Source organism: Geotrypetes seraphini, chromosome 2 (genome assembly GCF_902459505.1).
Source record: "Geotrypetes seraphini chromosome 2, aGeoSer1.1, whole genome shotgun sequence".
Lineage (NCBI taxonomy): Eukaryota > Metazoa > Chordata > Amphibia > Gymnophiona > Dermophiidae > Geotrypetes > Geotrypetes seraphini.
The window spans coordinates 252,548,723-252,575,011 of NC_047085.1; the positions used below are offsets into that span (position 1 = coordinate 252,548,723).

General features: G+C 41.4%; 1 protein-coding gene across 5 annotated transcripts in view; it reads left to right on the forward strand.

Moving 5' to 3' along the window:
- Window positions 1-26,289, forward strand: part of LOC117353437 — a 117,877-nt gene that overhangs the window by 68,435 nt on the left and 23,153 nt on the right. For all 5 annotated transcript variants that reach the window (XM_033929369.1, XM_033929371.1, XM_033929368.1 and 2 more), the window contains 3 exons: window positions 2,393-2,460; window positions 16,842-16,904; window positions 17,252-17,305. In XM_033929369.1, the coding sequence (XP_033785260.1) occupies window positions 2,393-2,460; window positions 16,842-16,904; window positions 17,252-17,305 (185 nt within the window). The remainder of the gene's footprint in view (window positions 1-2,392; window positions 2,461-16,841; window positions 16,905-17,251; window positions 17,306-26,289) is intronic.

Consider the following 26,289-nt stretch of genomic DNA (forward strand, 5'->3'; position numbering starts at 1 on the left):
ATCTTCCATATAGCCACGATTCTGGAAATGGCACCGTTGCGTAACTGACACACCATTGGCAGCCATCTTTAAGGCAGCCACCGATAACGGGGCCATTTAAAAAATTCAGGCCCAAGCGCCTAACTTTGTAGATGTCTACACCAAGGTGCCTACCAGCAAATAGACATGGTTAGGGTCAGATTCATGACAGAGTTTGGGCCTGGGACTGACTTAGGCGTACTCATTTAGGCCCAGAAAAAGCTGACCCAAATGGCAGTGCACCTAAGGATTCAATGCCTACCATTGCCTGAAAACGCTTAAGCACTGCTAGGTGCGATTCTATTAATGGCGCCTAGTGGATGATTAACAATTGTGCCTAATAGCACCTACGACGGGCGCCATGTATAGGATCAGGGCCCTAGTACCGATTCCAGTGTCCAACATTGGGTATAAGGACTTACACCTGCTCAAACCTGATGTAAACCCTGGTGCATAAGTTGGGCACACAATTTTGGAATGCCCCTGCCCCTCCCAGGGCCACATATCCTTTTGGACTGTGAGTGACTTTGGGTGTGCAGTGTTATAGAATAGTGCAGTGTCTCGCAAACTTTACGAGCATGTGCGGAGGCCCTCCAGACGGGGCCCTGAGACATCTGTGGGGGTTCTTGAAAAAGGAGAGGCGCAGAGTGGAGATGCGCTGGCAGCAGCTGACTGCCTACAGGATGTGCCTCTCGCTGCAAGAGGCACATTCTATAGGCAGTCAGCCGGCGCTGGTGCCTCTCCTTCCTGGCGTCTTGCGGCACATCAGAAATCTCATGGGGCACACTAGTGTGCGTTACACTTGAATAGCACCTAGGCCAGGGGCATGCAATTCCGGTCCTCAAGAGCCGGAGCCAGGTCAGGTTTTCAGGATATCCACAATAAATATGCATGAGATAGATTTGCATGTCAAGGAGGCAGTGCATGCAAATCCATCTCATACATATTCATTGTGGATATCCTGAAGACCTGGCTCCGGCTCTTGAGGACCGGAATTGCCTACCCCTGACAGAGGCAAATGAGCGCCTAAGTCCAAATTAGTGCCAATTTGAGCTGGTATAAAATCCCATGTGATAATTTTTTCTTTATACACATGTATTTCCATTGTAAAATAGGGAATATACTGTAGATTTCAGTCTGGCATAAACCATGCACCCTTGAAATCTCTACATGGTGTAGATCTCCACATGTAAACAGCAGCTCTGAAATTTGTGATTGCACATATATCCGATGTGTACTTGTAAATACTGCTATTTACTCAAGGTATGTTTTTAAAATAAAGACCATAGGGTGCATACATGTCAAGTTCTGAAGAGCACCACATTCTTTGGCCCTTAACTGAAAATTTTACTGCCATAGTTCAGCTGGATGGGAGACAGAAAAAATTGCTTAGACTGCTGCAAATGAAGGTTTTTATATTGTAACCTTACTTGAAGCAGGTTCTAATTGGGCTGGATGCCCACAGAAAACTGCATGACCCGTTCTAAAATACAGTGGAACCTCGGTTTGCAAGTGTTTTGCAAGACAAGCAAAACACTCAGCAAACTTTTGCCTCGCAAACCGAGCATGTTCTGGTGTACGAGCACCTCCCCCCCCCCGCTCTAACCGGCATCGCACCCCCCCGAACCGGCATCGCAACACCCCCCCCCGCGAACGCCCCCCCCCCCGTGAGAATTGCAAAGCACCCCCGTGCTGAAAGCGGCATCCGCCCGCCCTTCCTCCCAAGCACTTGGTCCTTACCCCTTCTGCTCGTTGTAAGTGTGAATGCGAGCTCCCGCCTCTTGCCTGGGCTGGGCCTTGAGCATCTGCGCATGCTCAAGGCCTTCTGGCTCTTGTTCTCTCGGAGATCTCATTCTCTCTGAGAGAACGAGAGCCAGATGCTCAAGGCCCAGCCCAGGCAAGAGGCGGGAGCTCGCATTCACACTTACAACGAGCAGAAGGGGTAAGGACCAAGTGCTTGGGAGGAAGGAAGGGCGGATGCCGCTTTCAGCACGGGGGTGCTTTGCGATTCTATGGGGGGGCATTCGCGGGGGGGGGAGAGGGTTGTGATGCCGGTTCGGGAGGGTGCGATGCCGGTTAGAGCAGGGAGAAGGGGTGATGGAGCAGCGCCGGTAGCCTCGGGGGGGGGGGGGGTTGGGGGGGTTGGTGGAACAAATTGTTCAAGTTTCCATTATCTTCTATGGGGAAAGTTGCTTTGATATACGAGTGTTTTGGTTTAAGAGCATGCTTCTGGAACGAATTGTGCTCTTAAACCAAGGTACCACTGTACCAGATTATTCCATGATCCAGCATGCTCTGCATAGAAGCTACTGATAAATAAGCTTTCCTTTTGCACAGATACTGATGGCTGGATCCTCATTCTTTTTCTCTCTAGGTCTATTCTATTTCTTCTGGTTCAAACCATTCACCACGTCAGACAGGATGCTGGTCCAAAAACTACAGGTACTAGATTTACACATTTTTTGGGATGCTCAGAGAGGGAAACTAGAATCTCTAGTTCTTCAACTTCCTGGTTTTTGGGGGGGTTTTTGTTTGTTTTATCTCCAATGGAAAAACACCTCTCTCTGCAAATTAATGACATAATCAAAGCCTGTATTTCCACCATCTCCATCTGCCCCTGCCTTGTTTTTCACTTTAGCATTCCTAACAGGCAGCTCTCAGAAAGAGGATAAAGAGAAACATCTGAGAAAGCTGAGGGAAGCAAAGAAGGCTGTCAAGGCAGCAAAGGTGAAAGCAGAGGAAAAAGTAGTTAAGGCAGAAAAGCAAGGTGACAAAATTTTTTATAGCTTGCCAGGGAAAAGAGGAAGTGCAGTGGTGAGACTGTTACGATTGAAAAGCTAAAAGGAGGAATGCATGGAGGATGACAAGGAAAAAGCAGTATATAGAAATAAAACCAAACATAAATGACATAAGGTGATATCTTTTCTATTCGATTAACAATGCACTTGTAGATTAGCTTTCAAAAATAACCCTTCTGATCTGAAGAAGGGTTACCTTTGAAAGCTAATCCAAAAATGATCACCAAAATCTAAAGGAGTCTCCTACAGAAATGGGAACCACTTCGGATTGTCCTCACTTGGGGATAATAAAGGAAGTCGAGGGTAAAAGGGGGAGTTAAAGGACCCCCAGGGCTCAAAGAAGCTCCAGAATTCAAAGTCTGCATAGAAGCCAAGTTCTGAGATACAGCAACAAATTGAACATGTCTGTCCATAAGAATGGAGGTTATATTTAAGGTGGAACCATCGACTATCCTTAACTTTTCTCTTCCTACCCATCATAAATCGCAGGAAAAAACTGAAACAGAATTTAATCAATGGCCTTTACAATCAGCTGTAGACGCCAATGTGATCCAAGTGTCTCCTGCCTTACCCTATATTCTTCCACCTTCTTCTTCAGGCCCCTTTGGTCACACCCCCTTCAGGTGATACTCCTGCGGCCGTGTGCCTGTGGCAGTGCATCATAAGCTCAGCGTGTTAATGCGGTGTTCCCGAAGGACTCCTACTGACATCAGAGGGTCCCAACTCAGGTTAATCCCACTGGTGCCTGTACACTTCTCCTTCCATATTCACGGGGGTTAGGGGCAGAGCCAGCCCGGAAATATGAAAAAATCACAAATAATTTTTAGGGCCGACTCTGACCCACCCTGCCTCCCTTCCACCTCCCGGACCGCTCCACACTTTACCTGGTGGTCTAGAGGTGAAGCGGGGCAGAAACGATCCTCCTACACTCCTGCCCCATACTGAGCCGTGAACAAAAATGGCTGCCATGAGTTCCCGCTGTAATCTCATGAGACCACAGGAACTCATGGCAACCATTTTTGTTGATGACTGCATGGGGCAGGAGCATAGGAAGATCGCTTCTGTCCCGCTTTACCGCTAGGCCACTAGGTACAGTGTGGAGAGGGGGTGGGTCAGGGTTTAGAAACTCGTGAATAATCGATGTCACGAGTTCTAAACCCATTAATTTGGAGGGAGAAGTGTATTCTAGTCTCTTCTGCCACTTACCGTAACTTCTAGACGCTTGACTCCCTGTTCAAACCTTTTCTTTTTTAAACCATCTATGTTAACTGCTGGTACCACATCCTCTGAGAAGGAGTTCCAGAGCTTAACTATTCTTTGAGTGAAAATATATTACCTCCTAATGAATTTAAAAGTATTTCCCTATAATTTCATTGAGTGTCCACTAGTCTTTGTAATTTTTGATGAAGTAAAAAAGTGATTCACTTGTACACTACTCAGGATTTTGTAGATGTCAATCATATCTCTCTTCAGCTCTCTTTTCCAAGCTGAAGAGCCGTTCTTTAGTCTTTCCTCATACGAGAGGTGTTCCATCCCTTTTATCATATTGGTTGCTCTTCTTTGAACCTTTTCTAATTCCACTATATGTTTTTTGAGATATGGCAACCAGAATTGAACACAATACTCAAGGTGAGATCGCACCATGGAGCAATGAAAAGGCATCATAATATTCTTAGTCTTATTTGCCATCCCTTTTCTAATAATTCCTAACATCCTGTTTGCTTTTTTGGCCGCTGCCACACTTTGAGCGGAAGGTTTCAGCATATTGTCTACAATAACACCTAGATCTTTTTCTTGAGTGCTGACCCCTAAAGTGGACCCTAGCACTATGATTTGAATTATTCTTCCCGATGTGCATCACTTTGCATTTGTCCACATTAAATTTTATCTGCCATTTGGATGCTCAGTCTTCCAATTTTCCTAAAGTCTTCTTGCAATTTTTCACAGATAAAACCATTACAATTAATTTATTTAAAAAAATATGTAATAGCCAAAAAAGTAATATCTTTGCTGTAAAAAAAGTTATATAATTGAATTTCATACATATGTTTATTTAAAAACAAAAAAGAAAGGAAAAATGACCAAGAAAATAAAATAAACCTATGAGTGTCAGAGCAGCATTGGAGCATTTAGTGCTCTGGGCCATGGTAGAAATCTCTACTGTGGCTTAGTAAAAGGGAGTGAATTGTAATGGTTTTGTTACATTTAGGGCTCCTTTTACGAAGCTGCATTAGTGGCTTTAGTGTGCGTGACTTTTAATCATGCACTAACCCCCGCGCTAGCCAAAAAACTACCGCCTGCTCAAGAGGAGGCGGTAGCGGCTAGTGCGGCGGGCGGTTTAGCACGCGTTAAACCGCTAGCGTGGCTTTGTAAAAGGAGCCCTTAATCAAATTTGCAACTGCTGCTTTATACCAATTTTTAAAATAATTTTCCTCATGGTATGATTGCTGCCCTTTTGAATGTGAAATGCTAACACAGTAGATTTCTTTAGTGTCTTCATTCCTGTTATTAACTCATATTTGATCACGTTATGATTACTATTGCCAAGTGGCACCCAACACATACATCTTACATCAAATCCTGCATTCCAATAAGTTCTAGATCTTAAATACTGGTAGTTCCTCCTCTTGTCAGTTCCCCTTTTGTTGGACCAACTGTGACAGTCATTTGTTTCATCTAGGAACTTTACCTCCCTATCATTTTCTGATATAACATTTTCCAGTCTATGGGGTTTCAGTTTAGAAGCTGCTCTCTCCTTTCTTTTACTCCATTTCTTTCGTCCTGTATTAAATCATGTACATAACAGTACTAATACAATCTCTCGATTAAACATGGTAGCATGGTAAATGATTTAGGGTTCAAAGATGATAAAAAATAGAGAACCTTATTTCATGTCCCAGTATTACAGACAGATATCCTCCAGTAACCAATCAATTAAATATGTCATAATTCTGTAGGTTCAGTAGAAAGAAGGAAGGGAAAAATGGAGAATGCAAAAGAAAAAAGGAAAAGAAAGGGACCTCCCCTACAACCAGGCTAGAGGCCAACTGAATTTCGGTTTCAGTTGTAGTACTCAAAATGGTCCAAATTCCTTTTTCTGCCCAGTTTTGGATTCAGCCAAAAGGCTACAGCCATGATTTTGGTTTTGGCTGAAACTGTCCATGTGTTTATGGTGAAAGCCGATAATTTGTGCTTTGTCCTGTTTGTCTCTTTACCTTCCCTCCCCTCCCCCACCTCTGTGCACTGTCAGTTTTCGTTAGTGGCCCCCCCCAATGTATGGTGGTAGGGGTTAAGTGAAAGGCGTACTGACAAACGCTGGTCCCAGATTCAGTTCCCTCACTGAAGTTTCACCTTCAAGATCATGAGGGGCATAGAGAGGGTGGATAGGGACAGATTCTTCAGGCTGAAGGGGACAACAGGTACGAGGGGGCATTCGGAGAAACTGAAGGGAGATAGGTTCAAAACGAATGCAAGGAAGTTTTTTTTCACCCAAAGGGTCGTGGACACTTGGAATGCGCTACCGGAGGACGTGATTGGGCAGAGTACGGTACAGGGATTCAAACAGAGACTGGACGGATTCCTGAGGGATAAAGGGATCGTGGGATACTGAGAAAGCTAACCAGAAAATAAGTATAGAAACCCGACCAGGTCGTGCATGTGCAAGACCGGAGGGCTAGGACTTTGATGGGAAGATAGGACTCAATAGGAAACCAAGGTGGCATGGGGGCCCCTTCTGGTGATTTGGACAGGTCGTGACCTGTTTGGGCCGCCGCGGGAGCGGACTGCTGGGCAGGATGGACCTATGGTCTGACCCGGCGGAGGCACTGCTTATGTTCTTATGTTCTTAAGTAGAATAATAGGCACAGCCAGAGGTGATTGCATAAAGAATATATTATAGAAATAGGCTTACAGAAAAGCAATATTTATAAGCATTACAATTAAGCATTACAATTAAGCAGAGAGCAAAGCAGTTTCCCTGCCTTACAGAGTCCAGAAGGAAGTGTGAAGTTTCAGGGAAAGGCAGAGAGAGAGAGAAAGAGAGCCAAGACTCCTCTCCTCCACAGATTGATAGATAGATTGATAGCTAGATTGATAGAGCAGAGAGGAGGATTTTATACCTTGGCTGAATATAGAAACTTGTATCTCCCAGTATCTTTCTGTTTAGAACTTGCAAACTGTTTGAGACAATGGTCAATTTAATTGACAAAGGAGGGTGTGATACCTGCAAGCATGGAAGATGGGATTAAGTCTCTGGCTTCTTTGTTCCATGCACCTGGACCCATTGTCCTAAGCACCCTCTTAATCAGACATTAACACCTTTTAGCTAGTCATGATTCAATCAGGGCTACTTGAAACTTAAAACATATCAATCAGGGCTACTTAAAACCGTCTTCCTGCCCTCAGGGTCTATCTGCATTCCCATGCCAGAGTCAGATTGATATAATTTCCCATAGGCCTCGCTGACATAAGTAATGCCAACTGAAAATGCAGAATGGTAGCGACAGCTAGGCTGACATCTCCCATACTTTTTTATTTTTATTCTTTGAAATGAGGGCAAGCTTGTGGTACCCTTCTTTAAACAGCCAGTCTGCAGTTAGCAGATGCTTCTTTTATCTCCAACATTATAGTCGCACGTCCCCTTTGCTGCAGAATCTCCAAGCTATGAAGATAAACAGTTCCCATTATGAATTCAAACCTCTGTCTTAGGTTGTATAGGCTATCATCTGGGCGGGGATCCCAGTATGCTTATATCTTACCCGTCGTTGAGCGAATGAACGGTGCATAAGGGATGCAGGAAGTATTTTCAGGAGCTTCAGGTATAAAGGTACCAAGATGTCATAAGAGAGAGTATCTAAGTATGAGATATGGGAAAATATTATGTCTGACCCTGGTAATGGTAATGCAATAGGCCATGCCAAATTAGAACCAAATTAGAAAGTGTCAGAGAAGATACTGGAAATACATGTATAACTGCCTTAAAAGTTAGAAGAAGTTTGTATGATAAGCGTTGTAAAGAAATGTACATGTGTTTCACTTTACAGCAAAGAAAAATCATAATAATACATAACAAAATTTGTACAATAATTAAGATAATGATAGGGTGAATTAAAACATTAAATACGTGGTTTGCAGTGAGCGAATACCCAAAGAAAAGTTCCCAAACTGAGACATGAGCGTCTCGTAGCAAATTTTGTGCAATCTCTCCATTTTCAAAAGTGATAGTATGATTCACTTCTTTGGAGGTTTTCTTGAGTTGTTCTATGTAAGTATGGAGTTCAGTAAAGTTCAGCAGCTTGTGGAATGTCTTATTCCCCATACCAAGAGGTAGTGGATGCACAGAATATGAAATAAATTCTGGAATGTCCATAGAATAGGTTAAATAGGTGGAATTGTACAGCAAAGCGTTCTTAGGAAGGTGGCTATCTCCGATGAACAGGATACATTGTGTACAGCATGTGTGGAAAAGTCTTTGCAGTCAGGGTGCAGGAAGATGAATTACAGTCCAGCAGGAACCGGCAGTCTCTTTAAACTGGTGAGGTTCACACTTGAAATGAAATGATGTTTGCACAGGATCTGTCAAGTCACTGGAAACTAGTGGTGTTCACCCTTGAGATGAAATGATATCTGTGCATACAGGGAGGGATTTGAAAAGAGTCCCGATATCATTCAGCAGTTGTACTCCAGTGTAATCCAAATAAGAGATAGAAAACGAGAGAGAAACCATGTTGCCTGTACTGAATGTATATATAGAGAGAGAGACCAGGTTGCCTGTACTGAATGTGGCAACATGTAACAATATTAATGCATTTACTTGGTATAGTTATGGCAAAAGACAGATAATAATCAGGTACTTAAGGTTCTTAATCAGACATTCCAAAAAGATATGTTTTTGTGTGCTGCATATAACTATTATGGCACTTCAGAGAGACCATAATTCTGTACTGAATGTATATATATAAAAAAAGTTATGTCAGAAAGGTATACTGAATCTAATGAAGAGCATAGAATAAACCCGGTATAAAGTGAAACCTTTACTTAAAAATATAACCCTAACTAAGCTACATTTAGGATATGAAACAATAGGTAAAAAGAACATTGCTCAATTGGGCTAGTAAAAAAAAAAAAAAAAAATGGGGAAAAGAGCTCTAGAAGTGGCCAATGTTATGTATCCTGGGGTACCCCCTAAACTAAAACAAATAGACAAAAGACAGACCACATGGCACAGACAACATAAAACACAAATTTTGAGGCGTAGGGCTATTCTTCCCTCTGTCAAGTGTTCAGGGCTGAATTTAACTCTGCAAATAAACACATTGTTATAGGAAAAAAAAAAAAAACCCAGCAAAGATGAACACCTGAGTTGTACAAATAGTGCATATCCTAACCATCTCATATTCAGAAAAGGCATAAAGCTAATATATTCTTTGGAACGTCTTTATCTCTGCAGTGATAAAGAGGAACCTTAGAAAACATTAGAAATATCTTTGTGCCAAAATTGGTCTGGGATGGCTGGGATGTCCGAACTTCTGCTAGGAAAAATAAAAAAAACATTTCAAATTAGCAGCATCCTCAAGGTCACTTAGAGCAAACTTTGTCCATGTTCTATTCAGGCCGACCTGGACCACATGTCTGCCACCTGGGTCCCACTGCACTCGGAGGAATGGGCACTGTGGTGCAGAAGTCAGGTGCAGGCTAGATTTGTCTTCTTTTGTCTGCACTGTCGTGTCCTGGCATTCAGAGGCAAGGGGCAAATTCCGAAAATCATTAGTCATGTCTAGGACAGAGAAAAATGCACATTTAGGGTTAAATTTCACAGTAATGTCAGAGCAAGAGGCTGCCACTGGTACTACAAGCTTTGAAATCTTAGTTAGAGCCCGAGAGTGTATAGTGAGCCTAACAGAGCCCTCTGGTTTAGCAAATGACCAAGCTGGAGAGCCACATGCTAAAGAGATAGGTCCACTCAGACCCCTCTCCTCCATCTTAGGCACCAGTTCTGTTGCTGGAGGAAGTACTGGATGCTGTGTTTGTGGTTCAGGATCTTTGCCCTCAAACAAAATTTCTGTGTACCTTTTCCCACAGTCTTGTGCCCAAACTGAAAGATCTGCAGCCTCTGAGTGAGTTATACTACGATCATGCTTCTGCACTAGCATGCTACACTGTGTGGCTAACTGCACAGGAATAACCTCATGAACCAAAGGTTTAGAAGCATTTAGAATTCCTGTACCTAATGCAAGACCTGCCACCTCAACTATTTCTTTGCCTCTATTCTCACTCATGCTGGCAGTAGTTTCTACAGTGTCTTTCATTTGTTCCTTTTGTGGGATAGACACACACTTTGAAGCTGTGTCATTTAGACCTTGAATCTCACAAATTTCCATATTTTTCTGATCTCCAGTAGGAGGCACTCTATCTGTAAAACTGATTCTGGCCCCTGTATCAATTAAAGTTAATTTATCCTGACCCTCTATGGTAGTATTAACATTGGGGCGGCCACAAGTGTCCAAAATCAAAGGTGCCACATACCTCAAGCTGAATTCTGAGTCTGACTTCTTTCCCTTATCCTGCGTCTCCAAAAGTGAGTGCACAGGTAAGTGAAAGGAGTCTGGCTGGGCTGTGAAGGCCTGAGTCACCTTGGCATTTGGACACAGAGAGTCAGGACATCCCTATGCACTAACACTGTTTTTCCTGGCTGTCAAATCACTTTTTACCCTGTCCAATTCTATCTGCATTGTGTGACGATCCTGTTCCCATTTCATTTTCTCTTTTTCTAATGCTTCTGTCTGTGCTCTGAGCTCATGGAAAGGAATGTAAGTGGAGGCATTTCTGTAACTACCTCTGACATGCCTTCTATTTCCTGTGTGTGGTGTGGTCTTGTATTGGGGTGCTCCCTCAGCACGCCACCTTCTAGCTTCTGAGACTGAAATAATTTGAGCTGGCTGGGTCTTCCACACAGACCCAATCCTGAGCAGTAAAGTGTCAAAAGGCGTAGTTTTAGGGTCCTCCGAGAACAACAGAAGGTGTTTAGTAATCTCGGGAGATAATAATTCTAATAGGAATTCTTTATGTTCTCTCTGACCATAATCTGAGGAAATGGGCCAATGTTCATGTTCGTTAAGTACCGCGTTGATTACCCACACTCTATATGCAAACTGCTCTAGTGTATCACTTGGCAGAGGTGAAAGAGTTCTAAGTACTTGCAAAGAGGTGCAGCAAAATAGTTGTTCGATGCCCATCTTTACCAATTGGTATGGATGAACAAGAGATCCAAATTTATAATAATTTGGACCCAGGGCTAGGTGCATAAGCTTATCAAAATCTGCATTGTTCCTTTTGTATTTCCCTAGACCCCAGTGAATCAGTATGTCAGTAGCCCATTTGCACCATTCATTTATGTTAAAAGGCATAGGGCCCACTTTCTCCACTATTCTTTCAATGTCACTGTCCTTCATATGTCCCTGCAGCACTATAGTTACTGGAGCTGTGTCACTTATAGGGGTACTATTGGTATTGCTCTGGCCTGGTAATGAATTTTCCTCACTTTCATTTGTCGGTTCTTCTTCCTGTTCTACATCTGTAGCTAGTTTACCTTTTCGCTGGCCTGCTACAAAAACAGTGTTTTGTTTTTCAATAAACTGACTACATGGATTATAGGTTGAATGATAGGGTGAATGCTGCACTGGTGCAGATGGCAGAATCTGTGAGGAGACAGCATTAACCTGTCCCTGTGAGGCACATTTCGACTTTAAATACTTTAATTCTGCCTTGGCCTCTTCTAATTGTTCATTTACAGCTAAAAAGGAATTTGTAGCTTGAACAATTTGGGTTCTTAGCATGGATATATTAATTTGTGCCTCATCTAAGTCTTTGGACAGCTGATGGCACTGAGTGTTCAAGTCAGTATTTTCTTGTCTTAGGCTAATAAGTCCTCTACATAAGCCTTGAATGAAAAGGCATTTGCGTTTATTTGTTTTCTTTCTAAACTCCTGAGAATGAGAAACCATTTGTTTTTGAATATCGTGCCATGTGTTTTCTGGAAAATTACCCTCATATGGACCCCCTTTCTTGTCAAAATATTTGTGTACAATATCTGTGAGTTCTTGAAAATCAAAAGGGTTCATATTTGAGGCTGCAGAAGTCTGCCTTGGTTCGTGGGCCTTGCTCATATATTTCATGAGAGAGAATGGGCTTCTAAATGTCCCTGTCTGTGTGTAGCCTTTGAGATTGAAATGCTCCCACTTATGAAGGAGGGAGACTTTAGTTAATAGGTAGAAAATCGAGGTAAAGCTTGTTAGGCAAGTGTCATTGGCATAAATAATACACTTATGCCTACACTTGCCCCCACTGGTTACTACCTGAAATTTACAGGCAGAAGTTTAGCAGGAAAAAATATAAGAAGTCTGTTAGAAGGGCAGAGGTGTCAGCTGACAGTTCCAGTCCAGTGTGCACTGGGCCTTTCACCAGGGCAGAGACTGACAAGAAATAGAATTAAAAGCGCAAGGTAAAAAAGTAAAAGTTATTAGAACAGATGTGGCGTGTCTTAATTGAGTGACTGTTTTCACTTTGAACCCTGCTTTTCTTCAGAGCAGCTCAAATATTCTTAAATGCAACACACTCTAGCAAGCATATAATAGCAAATCATACAATGCAAACTGGCACAGGTAAACTACAAAGACTTTTGATAGTAAAATCTCACCAAATATAAAACCCAAAATATTACTGAAACTTTTCACAATTGTGTCATCCAGTCTAAAACAATTTAAGGGTTCCAAAAGGACTTTTGATTTCTATCTCACTCTGTCTATCAATCAAAAATAGAAAGGCAATTGATAAATAAAATCTCACCAAGTATAAAACCCCACAATATTACTGGAACTTTTCAATAGTGTGTCATCCAGTCTAACATACAATCAATCTAAGGGTTTTCCAAGGACTTTTGATTTCTATATCACTCTGTCTATACATAATCCTATTGCACAGTGCATAAAAGGAGGAAAAAAGAAAAAAAAAACAAAACTTGAATTCTACTTACCCAAATGAAATCATCAGGAAGGACCGAGACAAAGCCCCCAAAATGTCAGTTTTCGTTAGTGGCCCCCCCCCCAATGTATGGTGGTAGGGGTTAAGTGAAAGGCGTACTGACAAACGCTGGTCCCAGATTCAGTTCCCTCACTGAAGTTTCACCAGGAAGTAGAATAATAGGCACAGCCAGAGGTGATTGCATAAAGAATATATTATAGAAATAGGCTTACAGAAAAGCAATATTTATAAGCATTACAGTTAAGCATTACAATTAAGCAGAGAGCAAAGCAGTTTCCCTGCCTTACAGAGTCCAGAAGGAAGTGTGAAGTTTCAGGGAAAGGCAGAGAGAGAGAGAAAGAGAGCCAAGACCCCTCTCCTCCACAGATTGATAGATAGATTGATAGCTAGATTGATAGAGCAGAGAGGAGGCTTTTATACCTTGGCTGAATATAGAAACTTGTATCTCCCAGTATCTTTCTGTTTAGAACTTGCAAACTGTTTGAGACAATGGTCAATTTAATTGACAAAGGAGGGTGTGATACCTGCAAGCATGGAAGATGGGATTAAGTCTCTGGCTTCTTTGTTCCATGCACCTGGACCCATTGTCCTAAGCACCCTCTTAATCAGACATTAACACCTTTTAGCTAGTCATGATTCAATCAGGGCTACTTGAAACTTAAAATATATCAATCAGGGCTACTTAAAACCGTCTTCCTGCCCTCAGGGTCTATCTGCATTCCCATGCCAGAGTCAGATTGATATAATTTCCCATAGGCCTCGCTGACTTAAGTAATGCCAACTGAAAATGCTGAATGGTAGCGACAGCTAGGCTGACATCCACCTGTAGTTGCCCCCTTTGGGCCTATTTTACAATCCCTGGCTGTCTGGGAGTGCAGTCAGGACAGGAGTAATTCCTTGCTTATTATGCTCTCAAAATGGCAACTGCGGCTTCATTAAAACTTGGACACTTCCCATATGTCTTTACTGGCTTAGCAGGATGATATGGAAGGAGAAATTTGTTCCTTCTTATCCTGTTAGACCAGTCAAGATGAGTGGGTTATGCTTATGCTCCACAACCAGCAGAGGCAGAGAACAGTAAGTTTTCACTGACATCACTACTATTAGATTAGATGCTTGATATACCACCTTTCTGTAATATAAATGTGTGCAGCTCTGGAACACACTAGTTGTGTGTTTTTTTCTGCCTCTAAGAGAGAGTGCAAATGAACTGGTGCAGCAGGATGCTTTCTTTTGGCAGGCCTGACTCTGTGGGATGCAATCTATGGACTGTAGCCCCGTGGTTATGTCCTTGGCTAAGTCAGGCTCTCAAGGATTAGTCTATATGCCTTTTCCTAATACAGCAGGAGGCAGTCCCCTCTAAACTAGAGAGTTGCACGGGGACAGAAATCCCACCCATCCCCGCCCGTCCCCGCCAGGATCCTCTCCATCCCCTACCCATCTCCACAAGGAATTACCTCCATCCCCGCCCGTCCCCATGAAAAGCAGCAATTATTTCTGATAGGATCATCAATTCCACAGTTTCTTTTGTGTTTGCGCTGCTGTTTTCCTTGTGGAATCTCTTTGGTGGAACCCTTTTTTTGTTTTCTGTTCAGGTAATTAACTTATAAACCCTCTCTTTTACTAAGGCTGACGTGTCCGTTATATTATATGGACGAACCCTGCTTCCAAAGCCTTCCATCCCCGTTGTAGTCCCGTTGGCTAGAGGGGGTCCCCGTGGGAGTTCCATGGGTTAGGGGGGATTCCCACGGGACCCCAGCGGGATTCCCGCGAACCCTGTTCCCGTGCAGACCTCTACTCTAAACATAAGCACCAACTTTTGAAAATGATTGGGTATGCAGAACAAAATAGAAGTTACCCTTCCTGGATACAGCGAAGGGGCTTGTTCAAAGCTGGGTGTGCTATGTCTCTGAAAGCCCTGTGCCTCAACCTGTAGGCACTGGCTGTGTGAGGTTTGTTGGGCAGCGATCCATCGTGGTTGTTCTCTGCTCCCTACCCCACTGGTCATTTCTTGGGAGGGATCAATCTGCAGATCATTACCCAGGTGGAGCCAGTGGCATAGTCAAAGGTAGGCCTGGAGGCACATAGGCCCCTTCAGCATTAGCTCAGGCCCCTCCAACAGTTACCTCAGTTGGTGGAGAGCCCCAGACCCAACCATTTAAATTGCTTTGGATCTTATTTATCCCAGTTTGGCTGGCAAGACCTCTTATGTATAGGGTTACTAGGTGTCCAGATTTACCTGGACATGTCCATCTGTCTTGGTTTTCAAGTTTGGGGCCACATCTGGAGGGCCTCCGAACATTCCCTGGTGTGACGTGATGTCATCACATGCATGTGCGCATGCGTGTGACATCATTCCATCACATCTGCGCATGCTCAAAGGCTCTCCAGACATATTTCTGGGCTTGAAAAGAGGTTTGAGGGGGCAGGATGGGACAGGACCTGGGTGGAACAGGGCAGTTCCACATGTCCCGGTTTTAGCTTAATAAAATCTGATAACCCTACTTAAATAGCTTGTCTCATTCATGATTATGCAGGATGTTGGATAGGGTACATGACCCATTTTGGTATACAGGCTTTAGAACTATATTACTTTTTATTGAGTAGTAGTGTAAGATTTTTAACAGTAAGAAAAAGTAAGAGGTTGATATTCATTGTGATTTAGCCAAATAGAAGGGTTTCTACGTGGTTGACTGGGTCAAACCAGGATTTTCAGTGGAACTTACCCAGATAGGTATCTAGTTAACCTAGGCCAGAAAAAAAGGCTGACCCATGTTAACCAAGTAGCTATCTAGATACCACTGCTGAACATCAGTGATACCTCCTGTCAGCTCCAGTATTTGGGTATAACCCAGCACTGAATATCTAAGTATAGAAAAGCCTATGGGAGCCAGCATTTAAAAAAATACTGACTACTATGGGCTGAACATTGCTCCCTGAGGAACTAAAATTTCCCATCTGGAGGCCTGTATAACCAGTCAGATATTCTTTAAGCTCCTGAAGACGCCTGATGGCGAAACACGGACACGTGTAGAGCTAGATGGAATTTCAATTTGGATGTGAAGGGGATGTTGTTTACCATTACGAGATCAATTGCACGTATGCATTTGGAATAACTTTGATCAATTTTTGCATGAGAACTTTTGCCCAAGCATATTTAATGCTGGTTTCTACTATCGAATAGAGAAAATATATTTTTATTCATGAACTGTTTTAAATGAATGAACTGGAAAGGCTCTGTGTATAAGAGGTGTTAGAGTATGTAAGATTTATATGAATTGTTAATCATAATAAAATAATTAATTTATATGATACTATTTATATTAGAGTGTATGGTTTAATGTATCTAGCTTTTTTGGTATAGGTAATGAATATGTATGAGATATTTGCATGCACTGCCTTCATTGTAGACAAATATATCTCATCAATATTCATTAGGATTATCCTGAAAACATGACTGGTTTGTAGTTCTCCAGCATTGCAGTGTAACACCCTTTCCTTAGACCTTATCTTTTTTTTCTGGTTTGTAGGTCATTTCAGACACTGTAAATTCTCTTCCTCTTCTCTCTAAAGCAGTGGACTCAAACTCAAACCCTTTGCAGGGCCACATTTTGGATTTGTAGGGCCTCAGAAAAAAAATAGTTAATGTCTTATTAAAAACATTAAAACTTATTAAAACTTTTTATAATTTATAAATCTTTCCTTTTGACTAAGTCTTAATAATAATATTGTAATGTATAGCTAAAGAGACATATGATCAAGAAACTTTTATTTTACCTGGTGGGCCACATGTGGCTCCCGGGCCGCGAGTTTAAGACCACTGCTCTAGAGCCCCCAATACCCATGGGGGTTTCAAAAGGAATACATGGTCTGAATACTGGAGATCCATTGCAGAACTGTAGACTAATGCCACTGGACATGCAGTAGTTTATGCCATAGGTCATGATTAACTCATTTTTTTCTCTCTTTGCCCTTCTTCCTTGGCAGAGACACCTTAGAAAAATGGAATATGAGAAAAGGTTGGTCGAGCGAAAGAACCAGTTGATTGAGGTAAGGACAGAGGAAATGAGTGTCGAAACAAAGCCCAACCCATTTCCCTCTCCCTTTTCCCTGCCATTTCTCCTCTACCACCACCCACCACCCTTAGAAAATAAGGTTATTCTTTAAACTTTGGTGCAGATCCATTGAGTTCTGTTGACATATCAGAGCTTTCTGGGATTTGTAGTTCTATTTCTCTAATGTTTTTTCATGTCTTCTGTTTGCTTAGTTGTCTCTAAGTTTTCTAAGCAATGCTTTAGTCTATTTTTACCCCATCTCTCTAGCTCTCTCATATTAGCCTCCCTGCTTGTTTGTATATTTCTCCTGTCACACTGTCTCTTTGCCTTCTTTTCTTGCAGAGGAAGCTTCGAGAAATAATCAGAGGGGTAGCGGCATTGCTGAATCACCAGATAGTGAGTTATGCTTGTAAAGGTTTTGAACAAAATGAATCGCCCCTCAAATATACCACTGAAAATATCTTGGAATAGCCAGTAGAATCTATGGAATTTAATTATACGAGTAGCCAACAATGTATAGCCAAAGCATTCTGATACGTGTTCACAATACTGTTGCTGTGGTCATAAATTGCTGATTCTTTTTGACTAGTCATATTACTCAGATTTGGTTCCATTCAATCTCAATGGTGGATGTTATCTCTGTGTTATTTGGGTGCAGAGTGACTGGCTCTAGCAGGCTGATCATTCTTAAAATGGCAAAACTGGGGAAGCCTACAGTGAAAATAAATGAAGTGATAGGTGCTGCAGATATGGTAAATCAGAGCTAGGCAAATTAGAAAATTGGTGTTTTGGGGGTTGATAGGGAGTGGGTTGACTAAATTCAGAAACAGCCCTCTCTGCGGTGGTATCTTTTTGTGAATAATAAACTCATATAGAATCATTCTATAACAGTGCACCAATATTTAGATGACTATTCTTTAAAGGAAAGTAGGGCCTGTAGCTAACTATAGTAACATAATCAGGAAAAAGTGCGCCTATAATTTAGGCATGAGCACTTATGCCAGCCATAGAGCTGGTATAAGTGCTTGTACCTAAATGCCAGAGATATGTGCATAACTTATAGCATTCTTAACGTGACCATTTATTTTTTTTCATCAAAAGGGGACATCTATTAATTGTCAATCCCCCCTAGCCCTGCCCCCCAATTTCTTCCATTCATTTATCATGTACACATAATATCTTACTAATTCATAATGGTAACCATAAAATTAAAAAACAAACAAACTTCAAAACACACTATACGCAGAGAAAATGTTAATTATCATTTATATTTGGAGGGTTTTCAAAGATGTCAAGGCAGATGACTTTAAAATATGCAATGTCACCTCAGTAACTATAGAAAAATAGACAAATATAGTAGATATAAATGCTCAAAACAGACACATTTGGATCACTAAATTGAAAATAAAATCATTTTTCCTACCTTTGCTGTCTGGTGATTTCATGAGTTCTGGTTGCGTTTCCTTCTGACTGCATCCTTTCTTTCATTTCTTTCTTTCTTTCTGCACTCAGGCCCAACAATTGTCCCTTTCTAGTCCCTCCCTCCTTCTTTCCTATGTCCTTAGTGCCCCCAGTACCTCCTTCCTATGTCCTTAGTGCCCCCAGTGCCTCCTTTCTATGTTCTTAGTGCCCCTTCCTATGTCCTTAGTGCCCCCAGTGCCTCCTTCCCATGTCCTTAGTGCCCCCAGTGCCTCCTTCCCATGCCCTTAGTGCCCTCAGTGCCTCCTTCCTATGTCCTTAGTGCCCCTTCCCATGTCAATTCTGACGTCAGAGAGGAAGTTCCGGGCCAGCCAACCACTGCCTGGCTGGCCCAGAACTTCCTCTCCAATGTCAGAATTGACATCGGGAAGAAGGCTTCTGGGCTGGCACCTGGACCTTTCTTTTCTGGGCGTCAAAAAGCAGCGGCGGTGGCAGCAGACCGGGGGAGTTCAATTGGGCACTGGAGGGAGGGAAGGAGGGAGGCTGGCTTTGGCACAGCAGGGAGGAAGGGGAAGCAATTGCCTGTTCCGTTGTCCTCACGCACAGCTGCGGCACACTGTCCCTGAAAGCGGGACATTTCAGCGTCCCAAAGCTGTGTGTGGGGACAACGGGACAGGGGATCTAAAAACGGGATGGTCCCGTTCAAAATGGGACGTATGGTCACCTTAAGCATTCTATAAGTTATGTGTCTGTGATTCCCAAGTCCTGCTCCCTGTAAAATAAATGCTATGTAAAATATGGAGATAGTTAAATAATAGCGCTTCAGTAGGGTTTTTGGCATTTATATGCATATGCACACACGTGTGTGTACAGTGGCACAGTAAAGGGGGCGGGGGGGAGGGGCGGACCGCCCTGGACGCCATCTTGGTGAGGGCACGGACAACTGTCCTCTTCTCCATCCCCCAGCTCTTCCCCGCCCGTGCGCTGCTTCCCTTCCCACGTACCTCTGTAATGTTCCTGGCGCGAGCAGCAACCCCCAAGCTGCTGTCACGCCAGCATCGGCTCTTCTGGCGCGACAGCAGCTTGGGGGTTGCTGTTTGTGCCAGGAACGTTACCGAGGTGCGGGGGAAGCGGCATGCGCGGGGAAGGATCGTGTGGAGGTGGGGGTTGGAGAAGAGGATGGGGGAGTGGTGCCATCACCCCAGGCACCTCTCATCCTCACTATGCCACTGTGTGTGTGTGCTGGAATTCTAGTCATTTATACACATTTTTGGCACATAAATGTCGGTGCCTTTTTTATAGAATTACCCCATGGTGGCCTTTCTGCCTGGTAGGTTGTATAGTATTCGCAAAAGTCTAAAGAAAATAATTTTTGCTTGAACACAGCCTGTTTCCTTACCATTACTAATATGAAAGACCCTGAAAAAGCAAACAAAATGGAAATTAAACCTTAACAGTTATCAGAAAGCTGATTCCTTGTCTGTGTATTATTCAATATTTCAACAGAAAGATAGGCAGCAACTATACTACTACTATTAATTATTTCTATAGCGCTACCAGACGCACGCAGCGCTGCACAGTCACAAAGAGTAGGAAAACAGTCCCTGCTCAAAAGAGCTTACAATCTAAACAGGCAAGACAGACAAACAGGATGTCATGGATACAGTTAAGAGGAACGGTTGATCAGCGGGCTGGGTTGGAGGGCAGAGGAATAGGGTTAAGGATTGATAGCTATGTCAAAAAGATGGTGTTTCGGTCTGCTTTTAAACAAGGGAAGGGGCTTGACGGACAAACTTGGGTAATTTATACTTGTTTTATATCTATTACAATCTATAAATGTAAGCAGTTGTTTCTGAAGTTCCTTAAGCTGCTTCCATGCAATTCATGTGTTATTAAACCTTAATAATAGTTATCAGAAAGCTAATTCCTCTTCTTTTTTTAAGTTCAATTTATTTATTTATTTCATTTTTTAAAGATACAAACAAGAAACAAAAGATTATACTATTATATAATGTACAGAAATATATTGATTCATAGTACAGTAAGCTATCAAATTGGGAATATCTTATCAGGTTCAGTTACAATGTTTAGCTATCAGGCATTAAAAATGTATATATGTCACATTAAATTTTTATGTGATTTTCTTGCAAATATCTATCAATGGGATATCATAGAGCAGTGGTTCCCAACCCTGTCCTGGAGGAACACCAGGCCAATTGGGTTTTCAGGCTAGCCCTAATGAATATGCATGAAGCAAATTTGCATGCCTATCACTTCCATCATATGCAAATCTCTCTCATGCATATTCATTAGGGCTAGCCTGAAAACCCGATTGGCCTGGTGTTCCTCCAGGACAGGGTTGGGAATCACTGCCATAGAGAATGTTGAGTGTTTAATGATAATGAATTATGCTTTTCTGCTTCAAATTGTTCATATCTTTTGTACAGGCAGACTGAATTCCACCAGAAGGTGTAATCTAAGAAATTAGCAGATTTCCAATTCTTTAAAACATGTTATATACCAATTGAAATTAACATGTGAATTAGAGTTGGTTTACATATAGATTTAGCAAAACAAGGGTGTAAAGATCAGAGAATTATGATCTCAAAGTTTAACTCAGCAGAGCACTTCATAATCTTTTTAATAGTTTTTCAAATTTCTATCCAAAAAGGTTGAACTTTAATACAGTCAAAAATTGTATGCTGCAGAGTAATAATAATAATAACAGTTTATATACTGCAATACCGTTAAGTTCTATGTGGTTTACAAAAGATTAGTGGAATACAAGTTGAGTTGACGTACAAGTTGAATTAATTTAAGGGATGTGGGAACAATGGGGAGAAAGGGCAAGAGAGAGAAAAGAGGGAAGTGGGTCAGCTGTCTAGGTATTTCAGAAATAGGTGGGTTTTGAGGCGTTTCCTGAATACCTCATAAGTGGTGGGCAATAGGAGTTGTTCTAGGTCTTTACCCCATAGAGCAGCCTGATGTGAGAGAAGATGCTCATGGTGTTTTTTTAGTTTGCATCCTCTAACCGGGGGAGAAACGAAGTGCGAGTGGGAGCTTCTCTTGAGTTTGTTGGCTGAGAAGGAGAATAGGTCAGTGATGTATTTAGGGGTTAGACCGTAAAAAACTTTAAAACAGATGCAGGCGAACTTAAACTTTACACGAGCTTCCATCGGCAGCCAGTGTAGCTGTTTGAAGTATGGTGTCACGTGATCGAACTTCTTTAGACCAAAGATTAGTCTGACCGCAGTGTTTTGCATTAGTTGTAATCGTCGCAAATTCTTTTGGGGGATTGCTAAGTAGACGATGTTGCAGTAGTCGAGTTGACTTAGTACGAGGGATTGTACCAAGATTCTGAAGGCAGAGTTATCAAAGTATGCTTTAATGGATTTAAGTTTCCAGAGGGTGAAAAAACTATTTTTGATTAGGGAGTCCACCTGATCTTTCATGGTGAGGCATTGGTCCAGAGTTATACCCAGTATTTTAATGGTGGGCTGTATGGGGTAGTTATGTTTGTTGATGTCTAGTGGGGTTTTGGTTTCATGAGGGCGCGGTGAAGCGACAAAAAATTAGTGCTGCCTGATTCAGGAAAAATATTTGATTCGATTCAATTCAACCTATTGAATCGATTCGATTTTCCTGCACAATTGGGTGTTTTTTTCCCAAACATCCTGGTGAGTTTATTTTATAGTCTCTTCACCCTCTTTGCCTTCTCCTACCCACACTGGTGCTGTGGTATAAACAAACAAAAAGACTTTTCCTCTCTCTGTTAAATCCTAGCTCAGCTCTGGCAGGATACAAATTTCAAATCTGACACATTATAATCACAAAACAGAAAATAATATTTTTTTTTAACCTTTTGTTGTCTGGTCATTTTTCAAATCATGTTGGTCCCAGGCTCTGCAACAATCTTCTTCTGATAACTTGCTTGCCAGGGTCTCTTGCCCAAATCCACCATCTCTCCTTTTCTCAACTACCCTGTCATCCAGCATCTCTTCCTCTTTCCCCACCAGCTCTCCCTTTCTCTTTCTAACTACCCTCCTATCCAGTATCTCTGTCCCCCCCCACCATCTCTTGTGTCTAACTTCTTTTCTTTTCTGTTCCTTCCCTCCCTCCCTAAATCCCATTGTCCACCATCTCTCTCCCTCTTCTGTTTTTAGATCCTTATTTCTTCTATCCTTCCCCCATCTCCCCTCCCCATGATCTCCCCCAAGTCCATCTCCCCCTCCACCAAGTTCATTTTTCCCATCTGTCTTCTCCCCATCTCTCCTCCAGTCCACCAACTCCCCTCCCCCTCCATCTACCTTTTTTAATTTTTTTTATGGTGAGAATTCTCTCTTCAGCATGACTTAACCTCCAAGGATTATCTTCCAAAGCAAAGCAACTATTCACAGATGTTGGAAAGAGTGACGTCTGTATCAAGTTAGTTAATGAAATCAGATCAATGGTCATCTTAATCAGAGAGCTCCAAGAAATGAGCAACCAATCAAGAAATTCTCAATGAACAATTGAGCTTCCATGAATAGGGGAATATACATTCATTGTCATCTTCATTATCACTCTTTCCACTGCCATATAGTTTAGTATATAGTTTCCAGATTTCTCCATCATTTGTCTCTCTAGCAGTCAATCTTTCAAACAACTCCTGCAGTTCCCCCTTCAAACTTGTTGCCATTTCTCCCTTTCGATCAACTATTCCATCCACCACTGCCTTCACCAGAATGTTCAGCACCTGAATGTTCAGCATCTTTCTATTTGTCTTGTAATTCCAAGCTTTAATAGCTTCTGAAAACTCTCCTATATTAGAACTGATAAGAATGTAGTTTTCCCAAATCTGCCATTGCTCATAGTTGCATTTGATGGCTTCTTGCAAAGTTCGGAAAGCTTTACCTTTATCTTGACGTTACTGTACAATGTGCTGCCGGTGGCAGTAGCGATCCACTCCTGCCACCACTCCTTGCGTCTTCTCTCCACTGTGGCCCGCCCTCAGTGAAAACTTCCTGTTTCCGCTTGGGTGGCCAAATGGAGAGAAGACGCCCAGAGTACCGGCAGGGTAGTGAATTGCATTCGCTACTGTCGCTTTTGTCTGGCCAGGGAGGAGAGGAGAAATACTTGCAGCCGGGAAGGAGAGAGCATTGCTGCCGCTTATCTGCACCAGAGGCCACCGGAGTCCTTGCTTCGATGTAACTTCTAGTTTTGCAAAACCAGAAGCAAGGACTCCGGTGGCAGACGGAAAGCCTGAACGGTCTCTAACAAGGGGGCGAACGAATCAGTAAGTTCGATTTTCTTAAAAAACAAACCGATTCACCCAAAGTGAATTGGAGAATCGATTTGAATTGGGCAGCACTACTGCAGAGTACCTGAAACAGAGTTACAGTAGATGAGCTTTCATCAGTCTATGTTGAGTCCATGTGGTATTCCACATAAGGAAATGCAGAGATTGAGATAGACTGATAGAAAGAGCCTGTTTACTTTGGACCAAAAGATGTTCCATTTTGGCATTGTCAATGTATTATTTAGCAATTGGTTCCATTTGGATTGAGAGTCTTCTGAGAATTTCAAGTTTCCAAGTTTTATTAAAAATGTGTTAAATCGCCTAGGTGGTGTACAGTTAAAATAAACAGGTTATTTTACAGTGACCAATATATAAAGTATCACAGATAGGACAGACAAACTTACAGGTACAATAGGAAAAGGGGGAAGAACTACAGTATCAAATAGAAAAGAAACAAATCAGGTAAGAACATAAGGAAAGATGGTTTTGATTTTCTATGATCTGCTAAAAACCCTATTAAACTTGCAAGTCATCCTGATAAGGACGGTCATACGTTGTATGCATCTGTAAATAAAAATGCCTTTAATTTAGATTTAAACCAGATCAATGACGTTCCTTCTTTTAAGTTAGTAGAGGCAGAATTCCACAGCGATGAGATGTTGTCTGAAAAAATGGTTGTGCACATCGTATAGATATGATTTATTGAAGGGATAGATAAAAGGTGTTGTGAAGCAGATTCATTATTGTTTGTTGTATATCGGCCAGTGAGGGGATGGAGAAACGTGAACAGGTCGAAAAGGATAGGTTTGAGTCTTCTTCCTTCCTGAATTAAAACTTTTTATTAGTTTGATGAGGAAGAGTTGATCTGATCTTTAGCATTTTATCTGTAAAGAAATTGGCAAGTTTTTGAGCAGATGGAGTGTTACTCATAGTTTTATTATTTTTTCTTTATCTGATGAAAGTGATTTGACAATGGCATACAATGCAGAGGTATTTTTGATTTTTGAAATATAATTAGAATAGTATTTCTATTTTGTATTGTTGAGTCTGGTTTTGTGATACTGTGTGTGTGTCTTGTATTTATTTAGGTTTGTTAAATAATTGTGTTTTCACCATTTTCTCTCTAAATATCACAGTTGTTTTTTCAATAATGCGAATTCCGTAGTAAACCAGGGATTTCTAACTATTTTGCCGAAATTGTGTGAGACTGGTAAGGAACTAAAGTATTCAGCATTGATTATTAAGTAATAACTTATTTTAAAAAAAGGAAACAGCTTTGCCTTCTACGAGGATTAAATCACATCATTTCTTATTATAAGTAGAGGTCTTATCTACAGTATGAATTATGGAGAGAGATGAAATAAGTGCTTGTAATAACATCCATTATGATTGTTTATTTTTTTTCTATGAAGGATGATCAGTAATAATATTTGAGAAAGATTATAATTGTCCCTTAAAATAAACTTGGTTTAAGGACCATATATTACATTGTTGCCATTTTTCCCAATAAAGATATTTGTTTTTATGTTTAAGTTTTGGATTATTCCAAAGAGCTATATCAATGTGAGAATATATGAACACATCCACAAATTTATCAACATGATGAAGGGCAGTTTGAGTTGTCGGTAATAAGCTGTAGTGTTTGAGATGTTTGGGCACTATCATTGTGCTAATTAAAGATATAGGTATAGTGAACAAATATATATTTCTAAATCTAACCATGTTGGAAGAATGAACTTTAACAAAGAGCTGGAAGCATTGATAAGATTAAGTTGATCTGGGGGGGCTAGGTCATCTTGATCGATGAGATTCTTCCCCACCAAGTTAGATATAGAGGGGGGTCATTTAGAAATTAACTGATTCACTAATTCTTTAACCTTGGCCATGTTCAGATCTAAGATATGAGAGGGATCTTTATGAATGTAAATTCCAATGTATTAGTAGCACAGATAGACTAGAAAACTTCAAATTGACTCAATTCTGATTGTGATATCTGATCATTTTTACTGAGCACAACAAAAGCAAATGTAACAAGTGCAAAACTGGTATCATAAAACAACATAAACGGCATAAAACAACAATTCGCTGGCTCAAACAGTTTTCAATAACAACCCCTCAACTCAAACCCTTCCACCCTCCAACACACACCAGAATACAAAAGAAGAAAAAAGAAAAATAATAAACAATAAATAACACAAAAAAGGGACATCCCAATTAACTTTATAACCAGATAGGATAGAGTAGTTAGTAACTATTTGTATAAAGGCAGGAAGGGAAGAAATGAGATTGCAAATAAAGAGGAAGATATCATCAGTATATGCTGCTAATTTAATCTGTTTAGTAGAAGTTTTAATGCCTTGAATTTGAGGACATTGTCTAATTAAGGATAGTAGCGGTTCAAGTGCAAGGTTGAATAATAAAGGGGAGAGAGGGCTTCCTTGACGAGTGCCTTAGTTCAACTCAATATTATTGGATAGAGAATTACCGATTAGAATTCTAGAAGGTTACCAATAAAGTGTATGAATCCAAGACATGAAGAACTCACCAAAGTTAAACTTCTTCTCTATCGTTCAGTATTTCAAAAGAAAGACAACTATACTTGTTCTATATCTGTTATAATCTGTTACAATCTATAAATGTAATTGTTTCTGAAGTTCCTTAAGCTGCTTCCATGCAATTCATG